At 36.3% G+C, this 24,433-nt stretch overlaps 2 protein-coding genes across 2 annotated transcripts; one reads left to right on the top strand and one right to left on the bottom strand.

Annotated features, from left to right (window-relative positions):
- Positions 1 to 3,993: 3,993 nt before the first annotated feature.
- Positions 3,994 to 4,980, top strand: LOC110195088 (olfactory receptor 51I1-like). The gene has a single exon (XM_020967735.1). It carries the CDS (start codon positions 3,994 to 3,996, stop codon positions 4,978 to 4,980), a length of 987 nt encoding a protein of 328 aa, XP_020823394.1.
- Positions 4,981 to 21,866: 16,886 nt separating this feature from the next.
- On the bottom strand, positions 21,867 to 22,871 carry LOC110195089 (olfactory receptor 51G2-like). The gene has a single exon (XM_020967737.1). It carries the CDS (start codon positions 22,869 to 22,871, stop codon positions 21,867 to 21,869), a length of 1,005 nt encoding a protein of 334 aa, XP_020823396.1.
- Between the last annotated feature and the right edge of the window lie 1,562 nt (positions 22,872 to 24,433).

The raw sequence follows: 24,433 nt of genomic DNA, 5'->3' as shown, positions 1-24,433 counted from the left end.
AACAAGGATAAGTGATTTGCAAAGAGTCACACAGCTAATCCGTATTTTAGGCTGTATTTGAACTCAGGCCTTCCTGACTTCAGGCCCCAGGCTCTATCACTGTACCATCTAGTTATCCATTTATGCCTTAATATGTGGTCAATTTTTTGTAGGTGCCATGTTCACTGAGAATAGGAACTCTTCTACTCTCATTCAGTTTCCTCCAGAGTTCTAGCATATCTATTCTAAACTTCTATTGATCTCCTAACTACTTTCTTATTTATTTTATATTTAGATTTATCTATTTCTGAGAGGGAGAAGTTGAGTCCTCTACTAGTATAGTTTTATTGTCTATGTCTTCCTGTAACTTATTTAGCTTTTCTTTATGAATTCGGAAGCTATGTAACTTGGTACATATTGTCTATTATAACTTTTACTAAAATGTAATTTCTGTCCTTATCTTTCCATTATTATTATTTTTTTTTGCCTTTGCTTTGTCTGAGATCATGATTGCTACTCCTGATTTTTTTTTTAACCTCATGTGAAGCATAATCTATTCTGCTCCAGTCCCTTATTTTTACTCTATATGTCTCTGTTTCAATTGTTTTTCTGGCAAACAACATATTGTTGGATTCTGATTTTTAATGCATTCTGCTATCTGCTTTCATTTTATGAGTGAATTCATCCTACTCACATTCAGAGTTATGAGTATGAATTGTATATTTCTCTCCATCCTAGTTTCCCCTGTTTAATCTTTTTCTTTTTACCCTGTCCCTCCTCAAAGGTCTATTTTGCTTCTGACTACTACCTCCCTCAATCTGCTCTCTCTTCTATTAGTCTCACTCCTCTTCTCTTATTCCCTTAATCTTCTACTACCCTTTGGGGTAAAATAGATTTCTATGCTGAACAGAATGGGCATGTTATTCCTTCTTTGAGTCACTTCCAATGAGAGAAAGGTTTAAGCACTGCCCACTCCTACATCTACCCCTTTGTTGTAAAAGCTCTTACTTTTGTTCCTCTTTTATGAGATAATTTTTCCTATCCTTTCTCTCCCTTCCCCCTTATTCCTGTGGATCCCTCTTTCTTCCCTTTAATTTTTTTTTAATCCTCCTTAAGCAACTCACATCCTTTCCTTCTATCTACATATACCCCTTTTAACTTTCCTAATAATGATAAAGTACTTAGGAGTTGCAATTATCATTTTCCTTATAGGAATATAAACATTTTAACCTTATTGGTTCCTTTATGGTTTCTCTTTCATATTTACCTTTTTATATTCTCTTGAGACTTGTATTTGAAAGTTAATTTTTCCATTAAGGATTGTTTCTTTTTTTCATCAGGAATGCATGGAAGTCCTGTATTTCATTAAATACCCATTTTGCCCCTGAAGAATTATATTCATTTTTGGTAGGTAGGTAGTTCTTGTTTATAATTATAGCTGTTTTGCCTCCAGAATAGCATATTCCAAGTCCTCCAGTCCTTTAATGTGGAAGTGGCTAAATCTTGTGTCATCCTGACTATGGTTCCATAATATTTCAATCATTTTTTTCTGGATGTTTGCAATGTTTTCTCCTTAATCTAGGACCTCTGGAATTTGGATATCATATTCCAGAGAGTTTTCATTTTAAGATCTCTTTCCAGAAGTGATCAGATTCTTTCAATTTCTATTTTACCCCCTGGTAAATTGCCTCAAGGAAGTTTTCCTAGACAATTTCTTTTTCTTTTTTTCTGTTTCACTCTTTATATTTATTTATTTATTTTTTATTTTTTCCAATTACATGTAAAGATAGTTTTCAACATTCATTTTATAAGATTTTGAGTTCCAAATTTTTTCCCCTCCCATCCCTTCTCCTCAGGAGGGTAAGCAATTTGATATAAACTATACATGTGCAATCATGTAAACATTTCCACATTAGTCCTTTACAGTTCCTTGACAGTTCCTAGGTTCTTTTTTTGATCAGCTTTCAGGTAGTCCAATAATTCTTAAATTATCCCTCCTGGATCTATTTTTCATGTCAATTGTTTTTCCAATGAGATATCTCACATTTCCTTGTTCTTTTTTTTTATCCTTTTAATTTTGTTTTATTGTTTCATGGTGTGTCATGGAGTTATTAAGCTTCTACTTGCCCAATTCTAATTTTTAAGGAATTGTTTGCTTCAGTGAACTTTTATACCTCTTTTACCATTTGACAAACTCTACTTTTGAAGGGGTTCTTCTCTTCAGTGGATTTTTGTGCCTCTTTTAGCATTTTGCAATACCTTTTTTTAAGGTGTTACTTTCTTCAGTATTTTTTGTTTCTCCTTTACCAAGCTATTGACTCTTCATAATGCTCTTGCATCTTTCTCATTTCTTTTTTCCATTTTTTCCTCTAACTCTCTGATTTTTATAATTCATTTTGAGCTCTTTTGAGAATTCTTGTTTTGCCTGTGACCAATTCACAGTTTTCTTTGAGGCTTTGCATATAGCATTTTGACTTTGTAATCCTTTTCCTGAGTTTGTGTCTTTATCTTCCCTGTCACCACAGTAACTTTCTATGAATCAGGTTCTTGTTGTTTGCTCATTTTCCAGATTCCTCATTTTTCCACCTCATTTCTTGACTTTTAGATTTATATTAAAGATGGGCTCTGCTCCTGGGTTGGAAGGGTTAGTCTCCCAAGCTTTAGGATTTTTGTGCTTCTGTTTTTAGAGCTAGCTCTGACGGTCTATAAGTTTTTTGGTACTTCCGATATGGTATGATCTAAGGAGACTTGTGGTCACTTCTTTCCCGGCCTGTGTCTTTACCCAGGCAGGGACCTGTTTCCCTGTAACCAACAGCACTAGTACTCCACCTGGCTTTATGACTTTAAGCAGTTTCCTCCACTTTTCAGTAGCCACAATTGCTAATATTCCTCTACTTCTTGGAATTGAGATCAAAGTGCCTATTTCCCCTTGTGTACACATAAGCACTCTTCTCCACCCTGGAACCAAGATCAGAGTATCTGTTCCCTTGTTGTTACAAGTGCAATAGCTCCTTTTTTTCCCTGTGTCTGTGACCTGGAACTGTGTATAGGCAATGCAACAGAGTCCTAAACCTAGAGTGAAAGGGTCTTCTGCTATTTCCTTCCTACTAGTTGTTTCCCGATTCCCAATATCTGTAGGCTGAGAGCTAAAGAAGCTGCTGCTGCTCCCATCATCTTCTTTCCATGAAGGATCCTCCTGCCCATCTCATAAATCTAACCTATTTCTAAGCCGGGTCCTTTTCTTCCTTAATTCTCTACAGGTCTGTCTTCTTGTTTCACTCCCAGTCCAACATGACTTTTGTCTAATCACCTCTGCCCTTCTGGAAGTGGTATATGGCCTGCTTCTTTAGATCCTACTTCTGAATTTGAAATGATTGTTTCCCAGGTCTCTTCCCCTTAGTTCCCTGAACCAGAGATTTCTCCTTGTCCCTAAAGAACTAACTCAACAAATCTGTTCTCTCTTTCACTAAGCTTTACCAGCCTACTTCCAAAAATTTAAAAAATAAAAATAAAAATAATAGTTAACATATGACTCTTAAACTTTGTAAAATATTTTATCTGGATAATCTTATTTGACCCACACAACAGCCGTGTGAAATAGATGCCATCATTATCCCAAACTGAGACTGAGAAAGTTTGAGTGACTCGCCAAGATCACAGAGTTAGTAGATTTTCTGACTCCACATTCACTATTCCATCTGGCTGCCTAATTATCTGAGTCCTCATCTTACTTAGGGTTAGAAGTATTCAGTCTGATTATTGTAATCTCAGCACAAATATAAATCTCATGGAGGATGATACTTAATCTCAAGTATATTAAAAAGGTCTCTATAATGTGTATTTTTCTTTCCTTTCAGTACTGTGACCTGTTGTCTCTCCATTACTTCCTGAATACCACCTCCCTTCTGGCCACCATCCAGAGGGAGGCTCTGTACATCCTCAATATTTATTTGACGTAATTTTTGGGTGTTCATTCACATCTAACATCTTTCTTTGCTTCCCCTCCCAGTATCCATGCCTTGGAATTCCTCTGAGAAGGACCCCTCCCACGACATTTTGCTGCCATACAATAGTACCGACTTTCAGCCATCTGTCTTCATTTTGACTGGTCTACGAGGACTGGCAGGGGCCCGCTTGTGGCTAGGTCCACTCCTGACCCTTATGTATACCATCACTCTAGCTGGCAATTGCACATTGTTATATCTGGTCAAGATTGAGCGCAGCCTCTGGGAGCCCCAATATCTTTTCCTCTCCATGCTGGCAGGAGCTGACATTGGCCTGACCATCTCAACGTTATCCTCAGTACTTAAGGTTTTTATTTTTGGTCATCAAGAGATTGCATTTAATGGCTGCCTTAGCCAGCTCTTCTTCATTCACACATTCTCCTCTACAGGATCAGGGATTCTCTTGTCCATGGCCTTTGACCGCTTTGTGGCCATCAGCCACCCATTACATTATACCACTATCCTCACCCATCCACGCATCACTAAAATGGGCCTGTCAGCCTTTCTTAGGGGCATAGCACTCATGACTCCATTGCCCATCCTCCTCAAGAGGCTTCCTTTCTGCAAAGGCCAGACCCTCTCCTACTCCTACTGCCTCCACCCTGATGTCATGAAGCTGGCCTGTGGTCCTGTCAAGATCAATATTTTCTATGGTCTAGTCTTAGTCATCTGCTCCTTTGCAGTGGACTCCTTGCTCATTGTCCTCTCCTACACCCTAATCCTTCGATCCGTATTGGGAATTGCTTCCAGAGAAGGCCAGCTCAAGGCACTGAACACCTGCCTTTCCCACATCTTAATTGTCCTCATCTTCTACATGCCACTCCTAGCAATAACACTGTTGCACAGGATCAATCGAAAGAGTTCCCCTCTAACCCATGCTGTCCTAGGCAACATTTATCTCTTCATGCCTCCTATGTTCAACCCAATTATCTACAGTCTGAAAACTAAACAAATACTTGCTGCCCTGCAGAAGTCCTTTAGCAGCTGGAAAAGCTGAGGGGATAATTTCTAGTGTTTCCTGAAATATGTCTGGCCTAAAAAATGGAAACCAGGTTCTAGCTCTGGACCACGGGCTTAAGCAGAGTGAGTGTTCTTGTTTTGCTTTTTGATGCTGTTTGTTTGTTTGTTTGTTTGTTTTGTTGTTTTGTCTTGTTTTGTTTTGGTTTTGACTGGGTCTCCTTATCTTATCTGGGCTAGAAGTGACGTGGCCACTCATCAGCCTGGTTTCTCTGTCTATCCATCCTAGAACTTCGTCCTTTTCCATCTCTGATCTGCCCTGCCTTGTTACCATATTGGGGGTTGGTTTAGTCTCATTCCAGCTCATAACTCCAAAGACCCATCAAATGATTACAAACCTACATGTTCCATTACACCCAGTCTCTCAGACATCTTCTTGATATGTTAATAATCCTTCCTGTCTCCACTTAATCTTTCACAGAGATTACTTTTCTGAATTTGGATGAGTGAAGGATGGGACTTTATGGATAGATGTAAGGATGCTGTCCAATTCTCTTTCTGTCTGTGTGTCTCTGTCTCTCTTTTTGTCTTTGCATATCTCTCTTTGTCTCTCTTTGTCACTCTCAGCCACTCTGTCTCTGTGTCTGTCTCTCTCTTATCTTTCCAAGGAGTTCCCACTTCTTTCCATCCTACCATTTCCCATAAATAAATATTTCCCTTTCTGCCTTTGCAGGAAAGTATGGGAAAAGATATCTAAGCTCCTCTCCCTACTAAGTCATTCAACATTTACCTAGTACCTCCTATGCATCAGATACCACATTAGTTACTAAACATTACTAAGGTAAAAATTAATTATTATGACCCTAACCCACTGCTATCAATGAAGTACAAAACACAATCAAATAGTCCCTTTTTAAATTGAATTTGAAGGATATAACCTGAATATAAAAATGTAAAAATACATAAATACACATATATACATACATACACATATATATGTATATATGTGTATGTATGTATATATATGTGTGTGTGTGTGTATATACACACATATACACACACACACACATACACACAAAGTAATAGAAAGTATTCCATCAGGAAGCTTGAACTAAATAAATGGGAAAGAGTAAAGTAGGGTGAGGTTAGGAAAGTCCTCTTATATGAGGAAGTAACTGAGCTGTGCCTTGAACAAAGTTAGAAATTCTCTCTCCTCATCTCTGCCTATGAATTGCCTTGTCTTACTTCAAGTCTCAGATGAAGTCCTACCTTCTGCAAGAAGCCTTTCCCAGTGCTCCTTAATCTTGATGCCTTCACTGAGATTATGTCCACTTTATCACATCTATATAGTCATTTCTACGTAATTATTTGCATATTGTCTCTTTCATTAGACTGTGAGCTTCTTGAGAGCAAGGACTAGTTTTGGTTATTGTTTTGTTTTGTTCTGCATTTGCTTGTATACCCAGCACATGGCACATACTAGAGATTGAATAAATGTTAGTTGACTGTCTTTCTGGCAGAGGTCAGAGTGGGTGCATTTCAGACATGTGAGATCATTTGTAAAAAAAAAAAATCACAAAGTCAAGGATCACATATAATGCATTGTAAATAGCTTATAGACCAGTTTGACTAACCAAGTGAGTTTATTCATTCAATTTATTCATTGTATAAGTTGATAAACTATTTTTGAAAAAAATAATAATAGTTTACATTGGTGAAGCCCTTTTGAATTTTCAAATGACTTCCTTGTTTATTATTTTATTTATTCTTTCACAATATTTTTTTTTAGCATTTTCCAGATAGTTAACTGAGGCCTAGACAGATAAAATAATAACTTGCCCAAGCTTACAGTACTTTCCTAGAAAGGCCAGAATATCTAACCTAAGTATTCTGATACCTCTTCCAAAGACCTTTACATTACATCACAATACTCAATCTTTCTTAACCTAAATAGGCCCCTTAAGTCCAGCACTGGTCAAATAATGCATAATAAAGTAAGCCCCATTGCTTCTCTGGAAAGAACATTTACTGCTAGGTCTTGATTAGTGAGAATAATGAATAAGCTGAAGTGGTTAGATTATTAAAATTCACAATGTATACTTCTATTGGGCTGGAATCAAAGACTATATTTTACATAATAATTTCTTCAAATAGTGTGAATTCTTATTCACACTATTCAGGACCTAGCTGTATTCATTTCCTATTAGTGTACACAGTGATTGTTGCAAACCATGCCCAATCTTTGGTAGATTCCATCCCCGCCTTTACAAATAAACTCAACTCTCAGCAGATAATATCACAAGTATTAAAGATATTCAATGTACGCTTCTTTAATTCTCTGCTTCCTCACTTCAAATCTCCCTTGTTACTCCACCTATTCTAATATCCTTCTTTCCCACTGTGGGGTTTTCCAAGGCTAACCCTTCTATTTGTGTCAACCATAATTAGAATTAGAAATAATTGAAGTTATATTGTATTGTATTATATATTGTATTATATTATATTATATTATATTATATTATATTATATTATATTATATTATATTATATTATATTATATTATATTATATTATATTATATTGTATTGTATTGTATTGTATTGTATTATATATTATATTATATTATATTATATTATATTATATTATATTATATTATAACCTGCTCCAATTCATACTTGATGTATGAAACTTATTATAGCATCCTAATAGGGAATCATACAGGCTCTATTTTTCCTATTTAATATTTTATTTTCCCCCTAATTACATGTAAAAACAATGTTAACTTTTTTTTTTTTACAAATTTTGCATTCCAAATTCTCTCCTTCCCTTCCCACCCCCATTGAGAAGACAAATAGTTTTACATAGGTTATATATGCATAGTCAAGGAAAACACATCTCTACATATAGATTCTACTTAAAGACTCTCAATAATAGAAAATTTGTTATCTTCCAGTTCATCCTATTTTATTTTTGGAGTATTTTAAGTGTTAAAATATTTTTCTTTGTATTGTTGAATTTTTTCTTTCATTAGTATCTCCCTATTTATTCTAATTCTACCTGCCAAAACCAAGAAACTGAATTCTAATTCTATTTCCATTTGACAGTCCTTCTACTATTTGAAAGCAGCATCATGATCCTCACCCCATATTCCTAAAGTGATTAACTCTCATCAACAAGCAAAAATGAACACAATATGTCAGATGTGTGGCCAAGGCAGGAGGCAGGGTGGTTCTCATTTACCTCATTCTTAATATTAGATTTCTATTAATATACTCTGCTACTTCATTACTCTTTTTTTCCCCCCTGCACATCATGTAGAATCATAGAATTTCAGAGATGGAAGGGACCACACAGGGTATCTAGTCCATTATATAATACAAAAATTATTCTAGAAAGAACACCAGGTTTTGAGTCAGTGGATATGGTTTTTATTCTTGGCTTTGCTACTTGCTTCTTATGTACCCTTAGGCAAGTTATTTAATCTCTCTAGTGCATAGTTTCCCTTTGTACAATATTAAGGGATAGAATACATCATCTCTGAGAAATTTTCAAGCTCTATCTTAAGATATTCCTGACCTTTTAAGGATAGATAACACAGCTAGGAGAAAGTTTTATTTTTCTTGGTCTTCTCATATCAGCAAGTATACCCATTCCACTTTGTTTTTGGTACTCCAGGTGGTGTTAGCATTGAACTTTGTTGTATCCATTTGGTATATATTATGTATATACTTATGTTGTTTCCTTTATTAGAAGTGAAGCTCCTGGAGCGTAAGGGCCTTTTTCCCTTTTGTCTTCCTATCTCTGATACTTAGTACAGGGCCTAGCATATATTAAGTACATAATATCAAATGATATGTTTGTAAAGCCCTTAACCACATTGCTTGGTCCATATGAGGTACTTAATAAATGCTTATTTAATAAAGCAAAGAAAGATGTTAGATGTGAATGAACACCCAAAAATTATGTCAAATAAATATTGAGGATGTACAGAGTCACCCTCTGGATGGTGGCTGGAAGGGAGGTGGTATTCAGGAAGTAATGGAGAGACAACAGGTCACAGTACTGTAAGGAAAGAAAAATACACATTATAGAGACCTTTTTAATATGCTTGAGATTATGAATATAGTTGAACAATCTCCTGCTTGACATGGATGGTCTCAATATGTATCCTCTGTTCATTTTCATGAAAGGAGAGGAGAGACTTGAAGTTAGACCCATGGTACCATGAAGCCCAGTGCTACTTGGGTAATATGCAAACAATCATTGTTTTATTTGTACAATAGTTCACAGATACAAAATTTTAGGAAGTATATAGGACAGTCACCATAATCTAAGATGAAGTCCCTGAGCAAAAGGAATCATCCCCATACCAGACAGAGGAGTAGGAAGAAGAAAAAAAATAGGCATTGGTCAATGTCATAGGTAACTACAGAATCTGATATAGAAAAGATGAGATTTAAGAAAGAACTATTGTCAAATATTTAATGAGTTATCATAAAGAAAAAAGATCAGATTTACTGTGCTTGACACTAGAGCATAATACCAGACACCATGAAAGGCAGTTGTAGGGAGGCATATTTTAGCTCTATGTAAGAACATTTTCTGGGCAATTAAGGTTATCCAATTCTAGATTGGGATCTAATGAAATTTCCATTATAGGCCATATATAGTAGAGTTGATGAAATCACTAGTACAGAGGCAAAAGAGAAGAAGTCAGGAGACAGAGCTTCCATCTCCTGTGAGTTGACATGACCTGTATGAAGAATCAGGAGCTAATATGGAGTGATAAGAAAGAAAAGAGGAAAACTATGAAAGAACAGTGTCATGAAACTTAGAGGCGAGAGAATATATATAGGAGAAGAGGGTGATTGACAGTATCAAATGCTTCACAGGTCAAGAAGGATGAGGATTTAGAATGGTCATTAGATCTGGCAATCAAGAGTTCAATGGCAACTTTGAAGAGATCAGTTTCAGTAGAATGAAGCTGGAAGTCAGACTGCAGAGGGATAAAAGAGAATAAGAGGAGAGTAAGTAGAGTCACTGATTGTAAACAGCTTTCTCAAGAATTTTAGCCACAAAAGAGAAGAGATAGGTGTGTTTTATCATTTTTATTCTGGGGATAGCTAGATGAGTTCCTACTCTCAAGGAGCTCATAATGTTATAGGAGAGATAAGGCATATGGCCATTGTTTTTTTTTTTTAGAAGGACTGTATTGAGTGAATTAAAGTGAGATGAAGTGAAATAATTAAATATATCAATATACATAAACCTTACACCTTTTTATGCTTCTAAAGAGTAAAACATGCACTGTGGTCTCCTTTTGTTGAAATCATTTTATGTGATTTGGCATTGAGTTCACAAAATTTTAACAACTTAAAAAAATTCACTGTGAATCCACACTTTTGACACTAGGTCTTAAGCATCCTATTGAAGAAAAATCCAGTTTTGCAAATTTAGTTTTCATTCTAACCCATGGCTTTTCAGTGAGATTTAAATCAGTCAAATTCCCAGAGCAAAGAAGCATGTTTATTTACATATTTCAGATGGATTTCTTAACTTTTTATAACATGTGTGACACAGTGCAAGATCCTTCTGTCATAGTCCTCCATTTGGACATTTCTGTAATTCCCTCCCCCATCAAAAAATGCTTCAATATCAGTATATTTAACAGAGTTCATTATTTCTTTGTTGATTCCGCAAAAAGACTTTTAGCCCCATTGGCAGTAAAGTATTCCTGTTTTGAGTCAGTTCTCTGGCATAAGTGAGTCCTTTCTGTGAGGAAGTAGTGTTCCATTATTGCCCTTGATTTTTACAACTTGATTTTCAGTAGCATAGTCTAAGCGCAGCTGTCAATAGGTTAAGTCCCTTCAGGGTACCAGTTTATGTCTAAGGAAAGGCCCATGGTCTGTCTAGAGAAAGAAGTTGGGGTAAACAACCCCGTAGTGAGCTTGCATGCTGAGAATAACACGTAAAATTGTAGGAGTCAGTCCAATGCAAATTTGACTGCAAGCAGCAGAGAAGAACAGAAATGGGAAAGTGAGTAAGGGGACCCAACTGCAATTCTGGCATGTAATCTAACATGCAGTATTATTCACCTAAGTGCTATACTACATTAAGGAGCACAGAGATGTGGGTCCATTCAGCAGAAATGGGGTGCCCCAGCAAGGTATGCTCCTGAGTACTCTTCTGAGAGTGAAGTTCTTATACTATGATTTTGGATGGCCTCCATGAAGCTGACTGAATTGTGTATCATGGTCGGGGCAAAATATGAGTTTGGAGATTTGTTTCTTTGGAAAAAAAAGAAGCTGGAGGTAGACAAAATATCATTTGAGGAACACAGATGGACCAAACTTTGAAAAATATAGTCAGAATCTCTCCATGTGTATGTTCTCTAAGCTTACAGACTTCCTTAAGGGAAACTGTCATAATGACCTTAAAACCATCAAACTTAATTTTATAACAATGGTTTCCTGCAAAAATTCTATAAAGTACATGATGAAACTGTCATGATAGTCTCAAAACCAGTAGGCTTAATCTTATAACAACTCCCAAGATATTTGGGAATGATGGTGGATATTTCATAGCCTTATGTAATGGATGTTTCACAGTCTTACCTGATTACCTGCACTTTTACTAACAGCATCCTTGAATAAAAATGTGAGTTTAATAATCAAAAATCACATTTTCCCAATCTTGAGGACTCCAATATTGTCTTGTCTCATCTATAAGTCAGCAAGAGTTTGGTCATTTTAATGGTGCTCTGAAATGACTAATATACAATAAAAAGTTACTCTTAATAGGTTTAAATCACCTAACAAGGGTGAGCTATATGCCACAGTACTGAAAAATATCATTACTGAAGGGAGACAAGCAAAGATTGGCAGAATAGAAGAAAGTACAGCTCAGCTCTCCCTTCACAACTATTCCTACAAAGACTTAGAAAAAAGTGCCAGACTAAGTTGTTGTCATGAAATCCTAGGCAAAATCATAGTGAACCATGTTTCCAATCTACATCAGGATAAAGAGATTAACAGAGGTTTGTGTGCGCTAGGAATTAGATATAGCATGATGGTTGTTGCATGGAGCCTTTCAGAGTAGAGACTGAAATAAGACCTTTGACTATATGCTGTGGCAGGATTTGGTCCTGGGTTCAGCAGGGCTAGGCCCAAAGTTGTTGTGGACAGCTAGAGTAGAAGCCCACTGAACATTGTTGCTCAAACCTTGTAGCTGAATCTCAGGTAAAGTTTGGATAAAAGAGGGGACCTACATCTCTGCATGGGTGAACTGTGGCTTCTGCAGAGCAAGTAGAGTTCACCAGCCTGAAGGTGTGCATTAAGCAAACAGGGAAAAGAAGTAAGCATCAGTTGTTTGGCTTCTACCCTGCAGTAGGATCCCCATTCAGTCCCCTGCCTTGTCTGTGTTCTGGAGCTAATTAACAAGGACAGGGATCTCAGACTAAGGTAGAACCTGAAGTTCTCTTGCTCTGAAACAGAACTTTCCTCCTAGGAAACAGGGGGCTAGGGCCAGCAGCAGAATATTCAAGCTCCTACAGTACTATGACCCAGATCCATGATGGGATTAGTAGTTGTGGAAACTGAGAGCAGAAAGAAATGATCAGATTTCAACATATAACAGGATGTTTTGTGCACGTGGAAAGACTGTAAGTCCCCAGACTAATTAAATGGTGAAGAGCACAGTACTCCCTAGATAGCAGTATCAAGACATTAGAGAACATAATTCAGGACAAAACAAGACTCAAATATTTTTTTAGAAGTGAACATAAGCTAGTCCTAACACAAAGTCTCAGTTCAGGTAGGAAATCTGGAAAAATAAGTAAGTAAGCAAACAAAAACATCTTCTACCATAAAGCACTATTATGGTGAAAGGGATGCCTAAAACAAAAATGCACAAGAAAACAACGATTCCAAAATATCTGCCTGGAAAGCCTCAAGAAAACACAAAACAAAACAAAACAAACAAACAAAAAACCTGACACAAGTCCCACGAGAATTCCTGAAAGACTAAAGTACACATAAAATAATTAAAATTATTTATGAATGAAATTAGCACAATAGAGGAAATAAAGAAGATAGATATGAGAGCTTGGGAACATAGATTGAAAAGGAAATTTATCTTACGGAAAGTAAAAAGCAAATATGCGCACACACACACACACACACACACACACACCCCTTAGCCAAGAAACAGAAGATTTAAAAATTACAGTGAATCCAACAGAAGTTAATGAGTCCATGATACAAGAAATATTCAAACAAAATTAGTAGAGTGGGAAAAAAAGGAAATATAATATCTCTCATAACAAAAAAAAAACTTATGTGGAAAATGGATAAAGGGATAATTCAAGAGGCATTGAACTACCTAAAAACCAAGAAAAAGGTGCTTAGCCATCATATTTCAAGAAATTACAAAAGGAAATTGATCAGCTCTATTGTAACTGAAGGACAAAAAAAAAAAGCTTAATGATTACCTCCAAAAAAATCCAAAAGAAAACTCCCAGGCATGCACTAGCCAAAGTAATGATCAGGAAGGAGTGTTTTGTTTGGGAAAATGAAAGGGAGGGCCAGTGAATTAGAAGACTGTCTAAAATAATTCATGAATTATGAAATTTTCAAGGGCAATTTTGATTATATGCAATTTTTGACTTTGCAGTTGACTTTAGAAACTAACCAGACTACCCTATCATCTAAATCCCATGTCTCCATGTTTTTTTGTTTGCAAAAGATAAATGTTTTGCTAAAAATCAAGGTAAGAATTCTATTTTTTTCAACCAATTTAGTAATCCTGTCATAAAAGGTCAGGAAGTTAGTGTGGCACACCAAATTTTGGTAAAGCTATATTGGTTCCTTGTGATCACTATGTACTTTTCAGCAGTGGTACTGCAAAAGACATCATCGTAGCCTATCCTGTTTTCTTTCATTCTTCTCCCCTGTGATCTTTTCTGCTTCTGTGATTTGATTATCAACTCTTCACAAATGACTTCCAAATTTAGGTGCTTTACTTGAATCTCACTTCTTAACTGCAAAATTACATGTACTGGACAACTAGATCTTAAGATAGTGCCAGAATCACAAATTCAATATGTTAAAAAGTACAATCATTATCTTTCCCCTTAAACTTACTCTTTCTCCAAACCTACTCCCTCCACTATTTTTGTGGCACCACCATCCTTCCAGTCACCTAGGTTTGTAACCTCAGTGTCATCTTTGGTCCCACTCTTTGTCACCTCCCTCAGACAAAATCAGTTACTAAATTTTGTTGATTCTACCTCCATATTGTCACTCACATCCATTCGCTGACATTCCTAGCAAACCCCAGTAGATCTCTACTGGACTAATGTTATAGCCTCCTTGCTTTCAGTATCTTCCTTCTCCAATCCACCACCACTGCCACCACCACCATCATCATTATCATTAACATTAGCATTTATATAACAACACTATAAGGTTTTCAAAGTGCTTTACAAATATTTGATCCTCACAATTAAAGAGGTAAATGCTATTATTATTATTATTATTATTATTATCATAGTACATTTAATATCATTATAGGGCATATATAACATATATATACATATGTGTATATATATATATATATATATATATATTTTTTTTTTTTTTACATATATATAACAGATAGAGTATTAGGCCTGGAGTCAGGAAGACTTGAGCTCAAATCTGGCCTGAGACACTTACTAGCTGTGTGACCCTGGACAAATCACTTAATCCTTTTTACCTCAGTTTCTTCAGTTATAAAATGAGCTGGAGAAGAAATGGCAAGCCACTCCAGTAACGTTGCCCCCCCCCCAAAAAAAAACACTAAAAGGAATCACAAAGACTTGGACATGACTGAAAACAATAAAACAAAAAGATGCTATTGTCACTCCCATACCAGTAAGTAAACTGTGGCAGGCAAATTAAGTGACTTGCCCAAGATCTCATAGCTAATAAGTGTCTGAAGCAGTATTTGAACCCAAGTTTTCCTAACTGTAGGTCCTGCACTCAGTATCCTGAGCCATATAGCTACAAAAGTAATCTTCTAAGGGCTAGGGTTTGACTATATCATTTCCTCATTCAAAAACTTTCAGGGCTATCTTATTACCTCTTAGACAAATCCAGTTCAATATATTTATTAAGCACATTCTATTTTCAATATGTTGTATTATGTTAAAGTAGACTCTGGAGAGAGAGATAAAGATAAAATGGTTCTTGTTCTCAAGGAGCTCACATTTACTAGGATGCAATATGTACACCAAAAACACATATACACAGAAACACACACACACACACATACCCCTATGTGTATATAGTGGTGTGTGCATCTGTGTATAAATTTCAAATTAATATTAAGAGGGAGAATATATTAATAACTGTCCTCATCGGGAAGGTTCTATGAAGGAGATAGCATCTGAACTGTCTAACAAAAAGCTGAGTATCATAAATTTTAAAAAGCAGTCAAATAATTGTATGCTGTAAAGAATTAATCCTGATCCTTACCCTGGCATTCAAGTCCTTCCACAGTCTGACCTCAATTTACTATCCAGTCTTATTTCATTTTTCTCCCTTTAATTCACTATATCTTCTGATCAAACTGGAATGTAAAATATTCCCCAAAATCTACATATACCATTTTTCCTCTGTGTATTTTTAGAGGCCATCCACATGCCTGGAAGGAATTTCCTTCTCGTATGTGTTGCCTCCCCCATCAGAATGTGAGCTCCATGAGAATAGGTACCACCTTGCTTTTGTATTTGTATGCTCAGCCCTTAGCACAGTGCTTTGCTCTTAGTAAGCACTTAATATATGTTTTATTCATTCCTTTGTGCATTTATGTAAATCTTTGATATCTGCTTTGTGAAATAATGAGTCTGGCAAACACTGGAAGTAGTCAGATGTTTGAATGAAAGAGGCAATGCATGGCCTAGAGTTTGGACTAGAATACCTCTTTGCTTTTTCAAATTATAAATTCTATGATTAGTATTTAATTCAGAACAGAAATGTGCAAAAGAGAAAGACTGCAAAGAAGCAGGAATGCTACTGTAGGCAAAAGTTTATTCTTTCAAATGTACTGTATTGCAGTTTCTGAGATTGTAATTTCTTCATTCAGTTAAATTACAAATAGTCAAAAGTTCTTATTCCCATAGCTGTATTGAATGTGCTTGGAAGAAACAAGAAACTCATCTTTGTGGTCAGAAACATGAAGACCCTTTAATCTTTTCTTTTATTAATCAGTCAATAACAAACAGTCATTAAAACTATGTAAGTTGTGCTAAGTTTTGATGATACAAAGGACAAAAACACAGTCTTGGTCTCAAGGATCTCATAGTCTAATGGGAGAAAAAAATGTGTGTATATACATACAGCTAGATATACATACATACATACATACATACATACATACATACATACATACATACATACACACAAATATATACACATTAGATGAAAAGTAATCTTAGAGGGGAAGGCACTAGCAATTTGAAAAAACCCTCCTGTAGAATGTAGATTTGATTCTGAGTCTTGAAGAAAACCAGACAAATCAAGAGGTGAAGGGAGACCATTCTAAGTATGGGGAAGGGCTAGGAAAAATATATTGAGTTGGGAGATGGAACATCATGTGTAAGGAACAAAAAATAAGCCAGTATAGCTGGATCATACAGCATTTGGAGAGAGGTAAAGTGAAAAAAAAAGGAAAAGTAGAAAGGGGCTAGATTGTAAAGGACTTTAAATGCTAAGGCAAGAATTTTATATTTGTTCCTAATGGTAATAGGGATTTTATTGAGTAGGGTAATTTATTGAGTAGAAGGATGACAGTCAAAATTTCAGTTCAGGAAAATCACTTTTGCAGCTGAGTAGAAGGGTGGATTGGTCAAATGAGACAACCGGGCGACTATGAGTTTTTTGCAATAATTCAGGTGAGAGGTGATTAGGGCTGGTAGGTTTGTCACTGGAGACAAGGGAGAAACAATAGCATTTGACAACATATTGAATATGTGGGATTAGTGAGTGAGGGACCAAAAATGATTCAAAAGGTTAGGACTTGAGTGAACTGAAAGGTTGGTGGTTTCCTCAATAGTAATAGGGAAGTTCAAAAGAGGAAGTATTTGGCCTGGGGTGGGGATAATGAGTTCTCCTTTGGGAATTTTGAATTGCAGTAACTATGGCATATCCAATTCAAGTTGTCTAAAAGGTAGTTGGTGCTGCCAGACTAGAACTCCACAAGTACCAGGGCTGGATAACTAGATTTAGGAATATCTTGATAAAAAATAACAACTAATGAATCTCTCATTTTTAATACCTTGTGGGAACTGTTAGGATAAAAACTTTAATTGTCCACCTGGTGAATCATATTTCTGGAATCCCCCAGAACTAATGGGACAAAATGAGAAAAGTGCCCCAACCACCAGTGATCTGAATTTCCACCTATCCAGCACCTGCCCAGGGGTACAGAGGCATCATGGCATATATACCCAAGGACATACAGGAAAATAACACTTCTAGAATGAAGACAGCCCTAGTCCTAGCGTCACGTTCATATTCCAGTCACCTCCTGCCCATCCAAAAGTTTTTAAAGATGTTTCTCCAAAACTGTGACAGATTGTTACTTCTCATTTTCTTCTCCAGAACTGTTTCCTTCCCCCCCCTTTTTTCTTTCTCTCAACAATAGGGACTTTTTACAGTGTCTTTTTATTCATTCTTTCACTAATTTGTTTGTTTGTTTGTTTATTAATTAGATTTTCCCCCAGTTACATGTAAAAACATTTTTAACATCCATTTTTAAAACTTTGAGTTCCATATTCTCTCCTTTCCTCCCTCCCCACCTGGATATTGAGAAGTTAAACAGTTTGATATAGGTCATACATGTGTAGTCATGCAATATATATCCATAATAGTTATGTTGTGGAATTAAACATAGACAATAAAACTCAAGAAAAATAAAGTTAAAAAGTGTGCTTCGATCTTTACTAAGGCACCATCATTTCTTTTTCCGGGGATGGATAGCTTTTTCCATCATAAGTCCTGCAGAGTTGTCTTGGATCATTGTATTGCTGAGGATAGTGAAGTCATTCGCAGTTGATCATCTTATAATATTTATGTTACCTTGCACTCAGTACATTTCACTTTGTATCAGCTCATGCAAGTCTTTCCAGGTTTTTCTGAGAGCATCCTGCTCATAATTTCTTACAGTATACTAGTATTCTATCATAATCATGTACCACAACTTGTTCAGCCATTCCCTAATTAATGGGCATCCCCTCAATTTCTAGTTCTTTGCCCCCAGAAATGAAATGCTAAGAATATTTTTGTACATATAGGTGTTTTTCCTTTTTCTTTTTATCTCTTTTGGGATAGCAATACAGTGGTATTGCTAAGTCAAAGGGCATGTGTGATTTTGCAGCCCTTTGAGCATAGTTACAAATTGCTCTATAGAATTGTTGAATCAGTTCACAATTCCACCAACAATGCATTAATGTCTCATTTTTCTTGCATCCTCCCCAACATTTGTTTTTTACCTTTGCTGTCTTGTTAGCCAGTCTAATAGGTATGAGGTAGTAACTCAGAATTGTTCCAATTTGCATCTCTCCAATGAATAATGTGTTTGAATATTTTTCTCAAATGGCTGTAGATTGCTTTCATTATTTCATCTGAAAACTGATCATATATTTTGATCATTAATCAATTGGGGAATGGCTCTTAGTTTTTATCAATTTGACTTAATTCTCTATGTTTGAGAAATGAGGCCTTTATCAGAGAAACTTGCTTCATTTTTTTCTTCAGTTACTATTGTTACCTGTATTTCCCTACACTTCACTCAATAAGTGCAAACCAAAAGACTAAGCCAGAAGTTCCACCTACGTTCTCTACCCTTCTTCTTTGGCTCCCTGCGTCAACATGAAACAGAGGCTGATAGATCTTAGGAAAATGGATACAGCCTCAGACAGGGATCAGCAGCAACCCTAAAATGAAAAGGATCCAAGACTGGCTTGTAGGAGATTTCTCAGCAGCAAGGAGCATGAAACCCCTAGGGATGTAGTAGAAATAACAAAACTGGGCAAGACTCTTGAATGCTGGACACTGGAGGATGTCATAGGGACAGGTTTGGATAAATTAATGTCCCCTGAAGTCATCCTTAAGTCAACAACAAGGGAGTTAAAAGCTGAGGAGTTAGAGGGATGTTTAATGGGGGTGGCTAGCAGCAAGTGCTGACACAGTGGCCTTCTATAAATGATCAAAATTTTTCAATGTAAGATGTTGAGGGCATTCTTTCTTGTCTCTTGACATGATGAAGATACCAAGGAAGTATGTGAACTGTCTATACCTCACTCTTGGAGATATCATCTTTTACAATCAATTCATTTCTTTGATGACATCCCATATGCCAGTGCTCCTCTGTAAATCCTTATTTGTTATATATTGTGACCTTCTCTTACAACCAAGACAAACAAACTAGAGGCATTTAGCAAATGCCAATTATGTACCGGATGACTACTCTAGGCACTAGATATTTGAGGACAAAAATGACCAATCCTCCCCATCTCATTGGACTATAATTGATATCCTTTTTTATGTTTTTATATATTGTGGTGTTCTGTGACTTGCACCCATTTAAAAATACCAGTCGATCATAAGTATTAAAAAGATGGCATTTTACTTTAGAATCATTGACAAGTTTGTTGTTTTCCAAAAGCAACTCGGGCCTCCCTCCTTCTATTTAATTTTGGGCCTAACTCATCAATTGTAGAATCCATCTGAGATGGAGAGCCTGATGTATGAGCTCTATTGATTGTCAATCTAACTACATGTTGTAATGGTTATTCTTTATCACTTAATGTTTCCTCCATGTAGTTTGTGGGGTCAAACAATTTTGAGTAGTTAGAGATCTCTTCTGGGGGGTTCTATGTTTTTTTTTTTCAGTATTTGATAAATTAAAAAAATGTCACTTTTAAAATGGAGCATTTGGTGGCTTTCATCATTGGTAAACAATTGTTTTCTTTCAATTTGGGGCTTGATGTTGGATCTCCTATGACAGTGGCAAATGCCACTGATAAGCATACATATCCTGTTTAAGCTTTGCTTGCTATTAATAATCAGTAGGTCTTTACACAAGGTTTTTCTTTTTTTATAAGTTTCCAAAAAGTTAGAAAAAAAGCTGCACGTCAAATGTTGGTTTTGTTGTTTTTACAATTAACAAATTGATTGAGATCTTGTATGCAACACAATATTCATTAAATGTTGTAGTGGTAAATATGTGATATCATGCATAATATATCTTGAAAAATCATGCATGTTGCTTTCTAATACCATTATCAAAAGTATTGTGGCTAAAAGTATAAATTATACTCATGATTATGCAGACAGGAAAGAATGCACAATGTTGATAACTGTTAATTTTCTCTTTGTTTTATTTTCTAGAGAATTGGCTAAGATGAAAAAATATATAAATATTCAAGGTTATGGGACTTGGAGGGGTTATGAAAAGGTACATTAATGTACTTTCATAGGAAATGTGAATTGATGACAATAATTCTGTAAGGCAATTTAGATAAGCAATATGCTAATAAAGTTACAAAAATGTCTATACTATTTTTTTTTACCCAGAAATCCCTCTACTAAGTACATATCCCAGAGGGTCAATGATAAAAAAAGAAATGACCCATATACACCAAGTATTTATAGCAGCAATTTCTATACAAGCAAAAAATTAAGGGGGGAAAAGTAGTTGCCCATGGATTGGGAATAGCTGAACAAATTGTGTGCATGAATATAATGGCACATAACCTCATATTTGGTTGATGGTTAGTTTTGTTGAACTTCCTTTAAAAATGTTTTGGCTATTTTGCTGGTAGGGGTATATATTAGGAAATATAAGTAACTTTCAAAGAAAGATATGTCAATACAAATTTTAAAATAAACATTTTTAACCATCCATTGATTCTGTATGTTCTACGAGATAACAATGTCCACAGTCTTCCAAAAATGTTCCTTTTTATAAAATTTACAAATGATTTTTTATTTTAATGTGCTTTCCTTGGATGCCAAATCTATCCACTTGGCAAGAAACCATTTTTACACTTACTAAGACATTTTAAAATATTCTTTTGGTCACTTGAAAGGCTTGCATTATGGCAATTAATTTATATCAATAAAAATAAAATTCCATATGAAATTATTATAGTTAGTGTCTATGCCTTTTACTTTCTATATCTTATATTTCATTTTTCTCCATCAATAACTTCTTTGAATAGGTTAGAATGAATTTGTTGTTTTTTAATAACATGCTGTATCTTTTCTTATTTTTGTTTTCTTGTCTAGCTTTACATACATTCTTATTTTCTTTTTAATAAATTGGTATTCTGCCCAGATCCATGGGCAGCTGATTGAGAAATGACTTATCTATTGGCAATAATTCACTTCATAGCTGATAAAAGTTCAGTTTCTTGTGTATGTATGTGATGGTAGTCATTGCTTAAAAGGTTCAATGCCTCCTGATTCTTTCATGCCTTCCAAGTGTAATCCATTTGCATATGGGAGAAAACAGAGTTATATTAACAATGGTTGAAAATAATTAAATTTAAACATAATTCTATCTAGAATACTGTAATTAATATTATCTGTTTTTAATAGTTTAATTTAACTTTAAAGAAATATTATTAAATGGAAAGGCATACTATAGTCCATGTTTCAAAGTTGACATTACTTCTGGGAATCCTGGTTGGCAGACCCTAACAAAGGGCCAAAAGTTAAGAGCTACTTTCAGACACAAGCTAATAGCAACATATGCTGAATGCAGACCAAATATGTGGGAGGAAAAAGCAGACTCATGGAATTTAAACTCAGAAACTCGAGTCTAAGAAAATGAAGCACACGCCACAGACACAGAGATGAGTAGATTGATAACCAAGCACATGTTTATGTTCCAAAGACAACACTGGACTTCTGGAGCAAACTGACTCTTCTCATGAATACTTTCTGCATGGCAAATCGGATCTGTTTGGTTTTAAAGCTATAGACCAGTGGATTCAGGACCGGGGTTAGGAAGAGGAAAAGGTTGGCCATAGTGACATGAAAGAGAGGGGAAGTGAATGTACCAAATCTGTGAATTAGGGCCAGAACGATGAGTGGCACATAGAAGATGCAGACTGTGACTACGTGGGAGATACAAGTGTTAAGGGCCTTACGGCGGCCTTCCCTTGAAGCAATGCTCACAACTGTCTTCAGGATTAGGATATAGGAGACAACAATGAACACAGAGTCAACACCAAAAGAACCAAGAACGAGTGCCAGCCCGTATATGATGTTGACCTTGACGGGTCCACAGGCCAGCTTCATGACATCAGGATGGTAGCAATAACCATGGGAGAGAATGATATTCTTGCAGAAGGGTAGACGTTTGAGCAGAATAGGCAAGGGTGCCATCAGTGCCACACCCTTCAACACTGCCACTACGCCTATTCTAATAATCCGAGGATGGGTAAGAATCATGGTGTAGTGTAACGGGTTTTGGATGGCCACAAAGCGATCAAAGGCCATGGCCAACAGGATGGCAGACTCCATGGAGGAAAAAGTATGGATGAAAAACATCTGTGCCAGGCAACTGTGGAACTCTATCTCCCGGTGGTTGAGAAGGAAGATATTGAGCACTGTTGGCAATGTGGATATAGACAGGCCAACATCTATAGCTGCCAGTATAGACAAGAAGATGTATTGAGGTTCGTGAAGGCTGGGAGTGGTCTTAATGATGAATAGAATGACACAGTTCCCAAGTAGAGCAGTCATGTACATAATGCACAGAGGGATAGAGATCCATATGTGTGCTGCCTCCAATCCTGGGATGCCTGTCAGAAGGAAGAAGGGTGGCTGGAATGGGCTACTGTTGAAATTTAATGCATAGTGACTCTTTGGGATCTGAGTCATATACACTGTCAGGTTATGGTCCTATAGGTGAGGAAAATATAGTAAATGAGTTAGGAGGAGATATTTTTGTCTAACTCTATAACGGAGAATGTTAAACTGCAGTCTTTTTCAAGTAAAAAACTAAATGATAAGAATTGTCTATAACTTTTTCGAGGAGGAAAGTCATTGGGGTGATTGGATTGAGAATGGTGAAACAGGAGGTAGATTATCTGTGGACAAAAGCTGTGAAACAGCACAAAGATGGAGAGCTTAAGAGGTAAAACTACTTTCAGACACAAGACAAGAGGAGGTATTCCAAAGCTTATAGGAACTGAAGAGACCAGTCATAGAATCTTAGAGTTACAAAAGACTCAAATGCCATGTAGCTCAGCCTATGTCTATATAAAAAACCCTTCTACAACATTTCTAAAAAGTGACAGAGCAAGCTCTGCTTGGAGACCAGTAAAGGAGAACCCTTCTGAGGCAGCTCATTCTACTACAAGACTGCTCTAATTCTCAGAACAATTTTCTGGACATAATAATTTAAATCTGCTTCATTAAAAATTTAGCCCAATATTCCTAGTTCTGCCTCCCAAGAAATAGACAGGAAGAAATCAAATCCTTTTGTGTTGGCACTGACACTTACATGAAATTCAGCAAACGCTATGGTTCCTTGTGTGCCCTCCACCGGTTTCATATAGCTGGGTTTTCTCTTAACACCTGAACTGTGTGACCTTTTCAAAGGTAGGGGCCGTGACTTGTCCTTTTACCACTAGAAAAACCTAAGAGGATTAGATTCACAATAGGTTCTCAGGAGATTTTACTAAATTAATGACCAACCTTATCCTGTAGCAGAAGCAAATTTTGTATTTGTTCAAAAAATGATTTTGAAAAGAATATGCCATGTGGAAATAAAAATGCCTAGGAAAGCAGACTTCTTTTCTCATTCCAGCATTGTGTGCATGGGCACATATGTGTTTACAAGTATGAGTATCTAGAGAGAGAAAGGTGAGGACAAAAAAGATTCCCTCCATAAGTAAATATTAGATATGACCTACTAGAATAAGAAAAGGGCTAGGAATGACTTGGACAAAGACCACTTTATTTGTTTCCCTTCTAACTATCTCCCTCCTCAGACATGAGCAATCTCTAACAAAACCCTCAGGCTCACTGCCAACATCAAGAGAATCCCCAATCTTTCTATTGTCCCTGCCCTCTCCTTCCTCTTCATTCAAATCCTTCTTCGTCTGAATCTTAAACTACATTTGTCAAGGACCAACAAAACTCACCATGAAGTTTGTGCTCCCTCTGATCAGGGGAGCTCAGATGCAGAACCTTTCTCTCTAACTTCAAACGCAGTTCCTTGGATTGAAAGAGCCAAGGCTTTAAGTGCAGTAGCATAAGTAATGTATTTATGGCTATAGGAAATGGATGAGACAGAAGGGCAGCTGTGCTTTAACTACCCAAGGGAACACTGGCTCCAAGACTTGCTCTTGGGAGAGGAGCATTGACCAGAGGGAAAAGAAAAACAAAACAAAACACAAAAATAAAAGACAAAACACCCAAATAAGACAATGCAAGCC

This window comes from Phascolarctos cinereus, unplaced genomic scaffold (genome assembly GCF_003287225.1).
Source record: "Phascolarctos cinereus isolate Bilbo 61053 unplaced genomic scaffold, phaCin_HiC Scaffold_726;HRSCAF=1367, whole genome shotgun sequence".
NCBI classification, from domain to species: domain Eukaryota; kingdom Metazoa; phylum Chordata; class Mammalia; order Diprotodontia; family Phascolarctidae; genus Phascolarctos; species Phascolarctos cinereus.
Note: the sequence above shows the minus strand (reverse complement) of the source record. Positions and strands in the feature narration are given on the sequence as shown.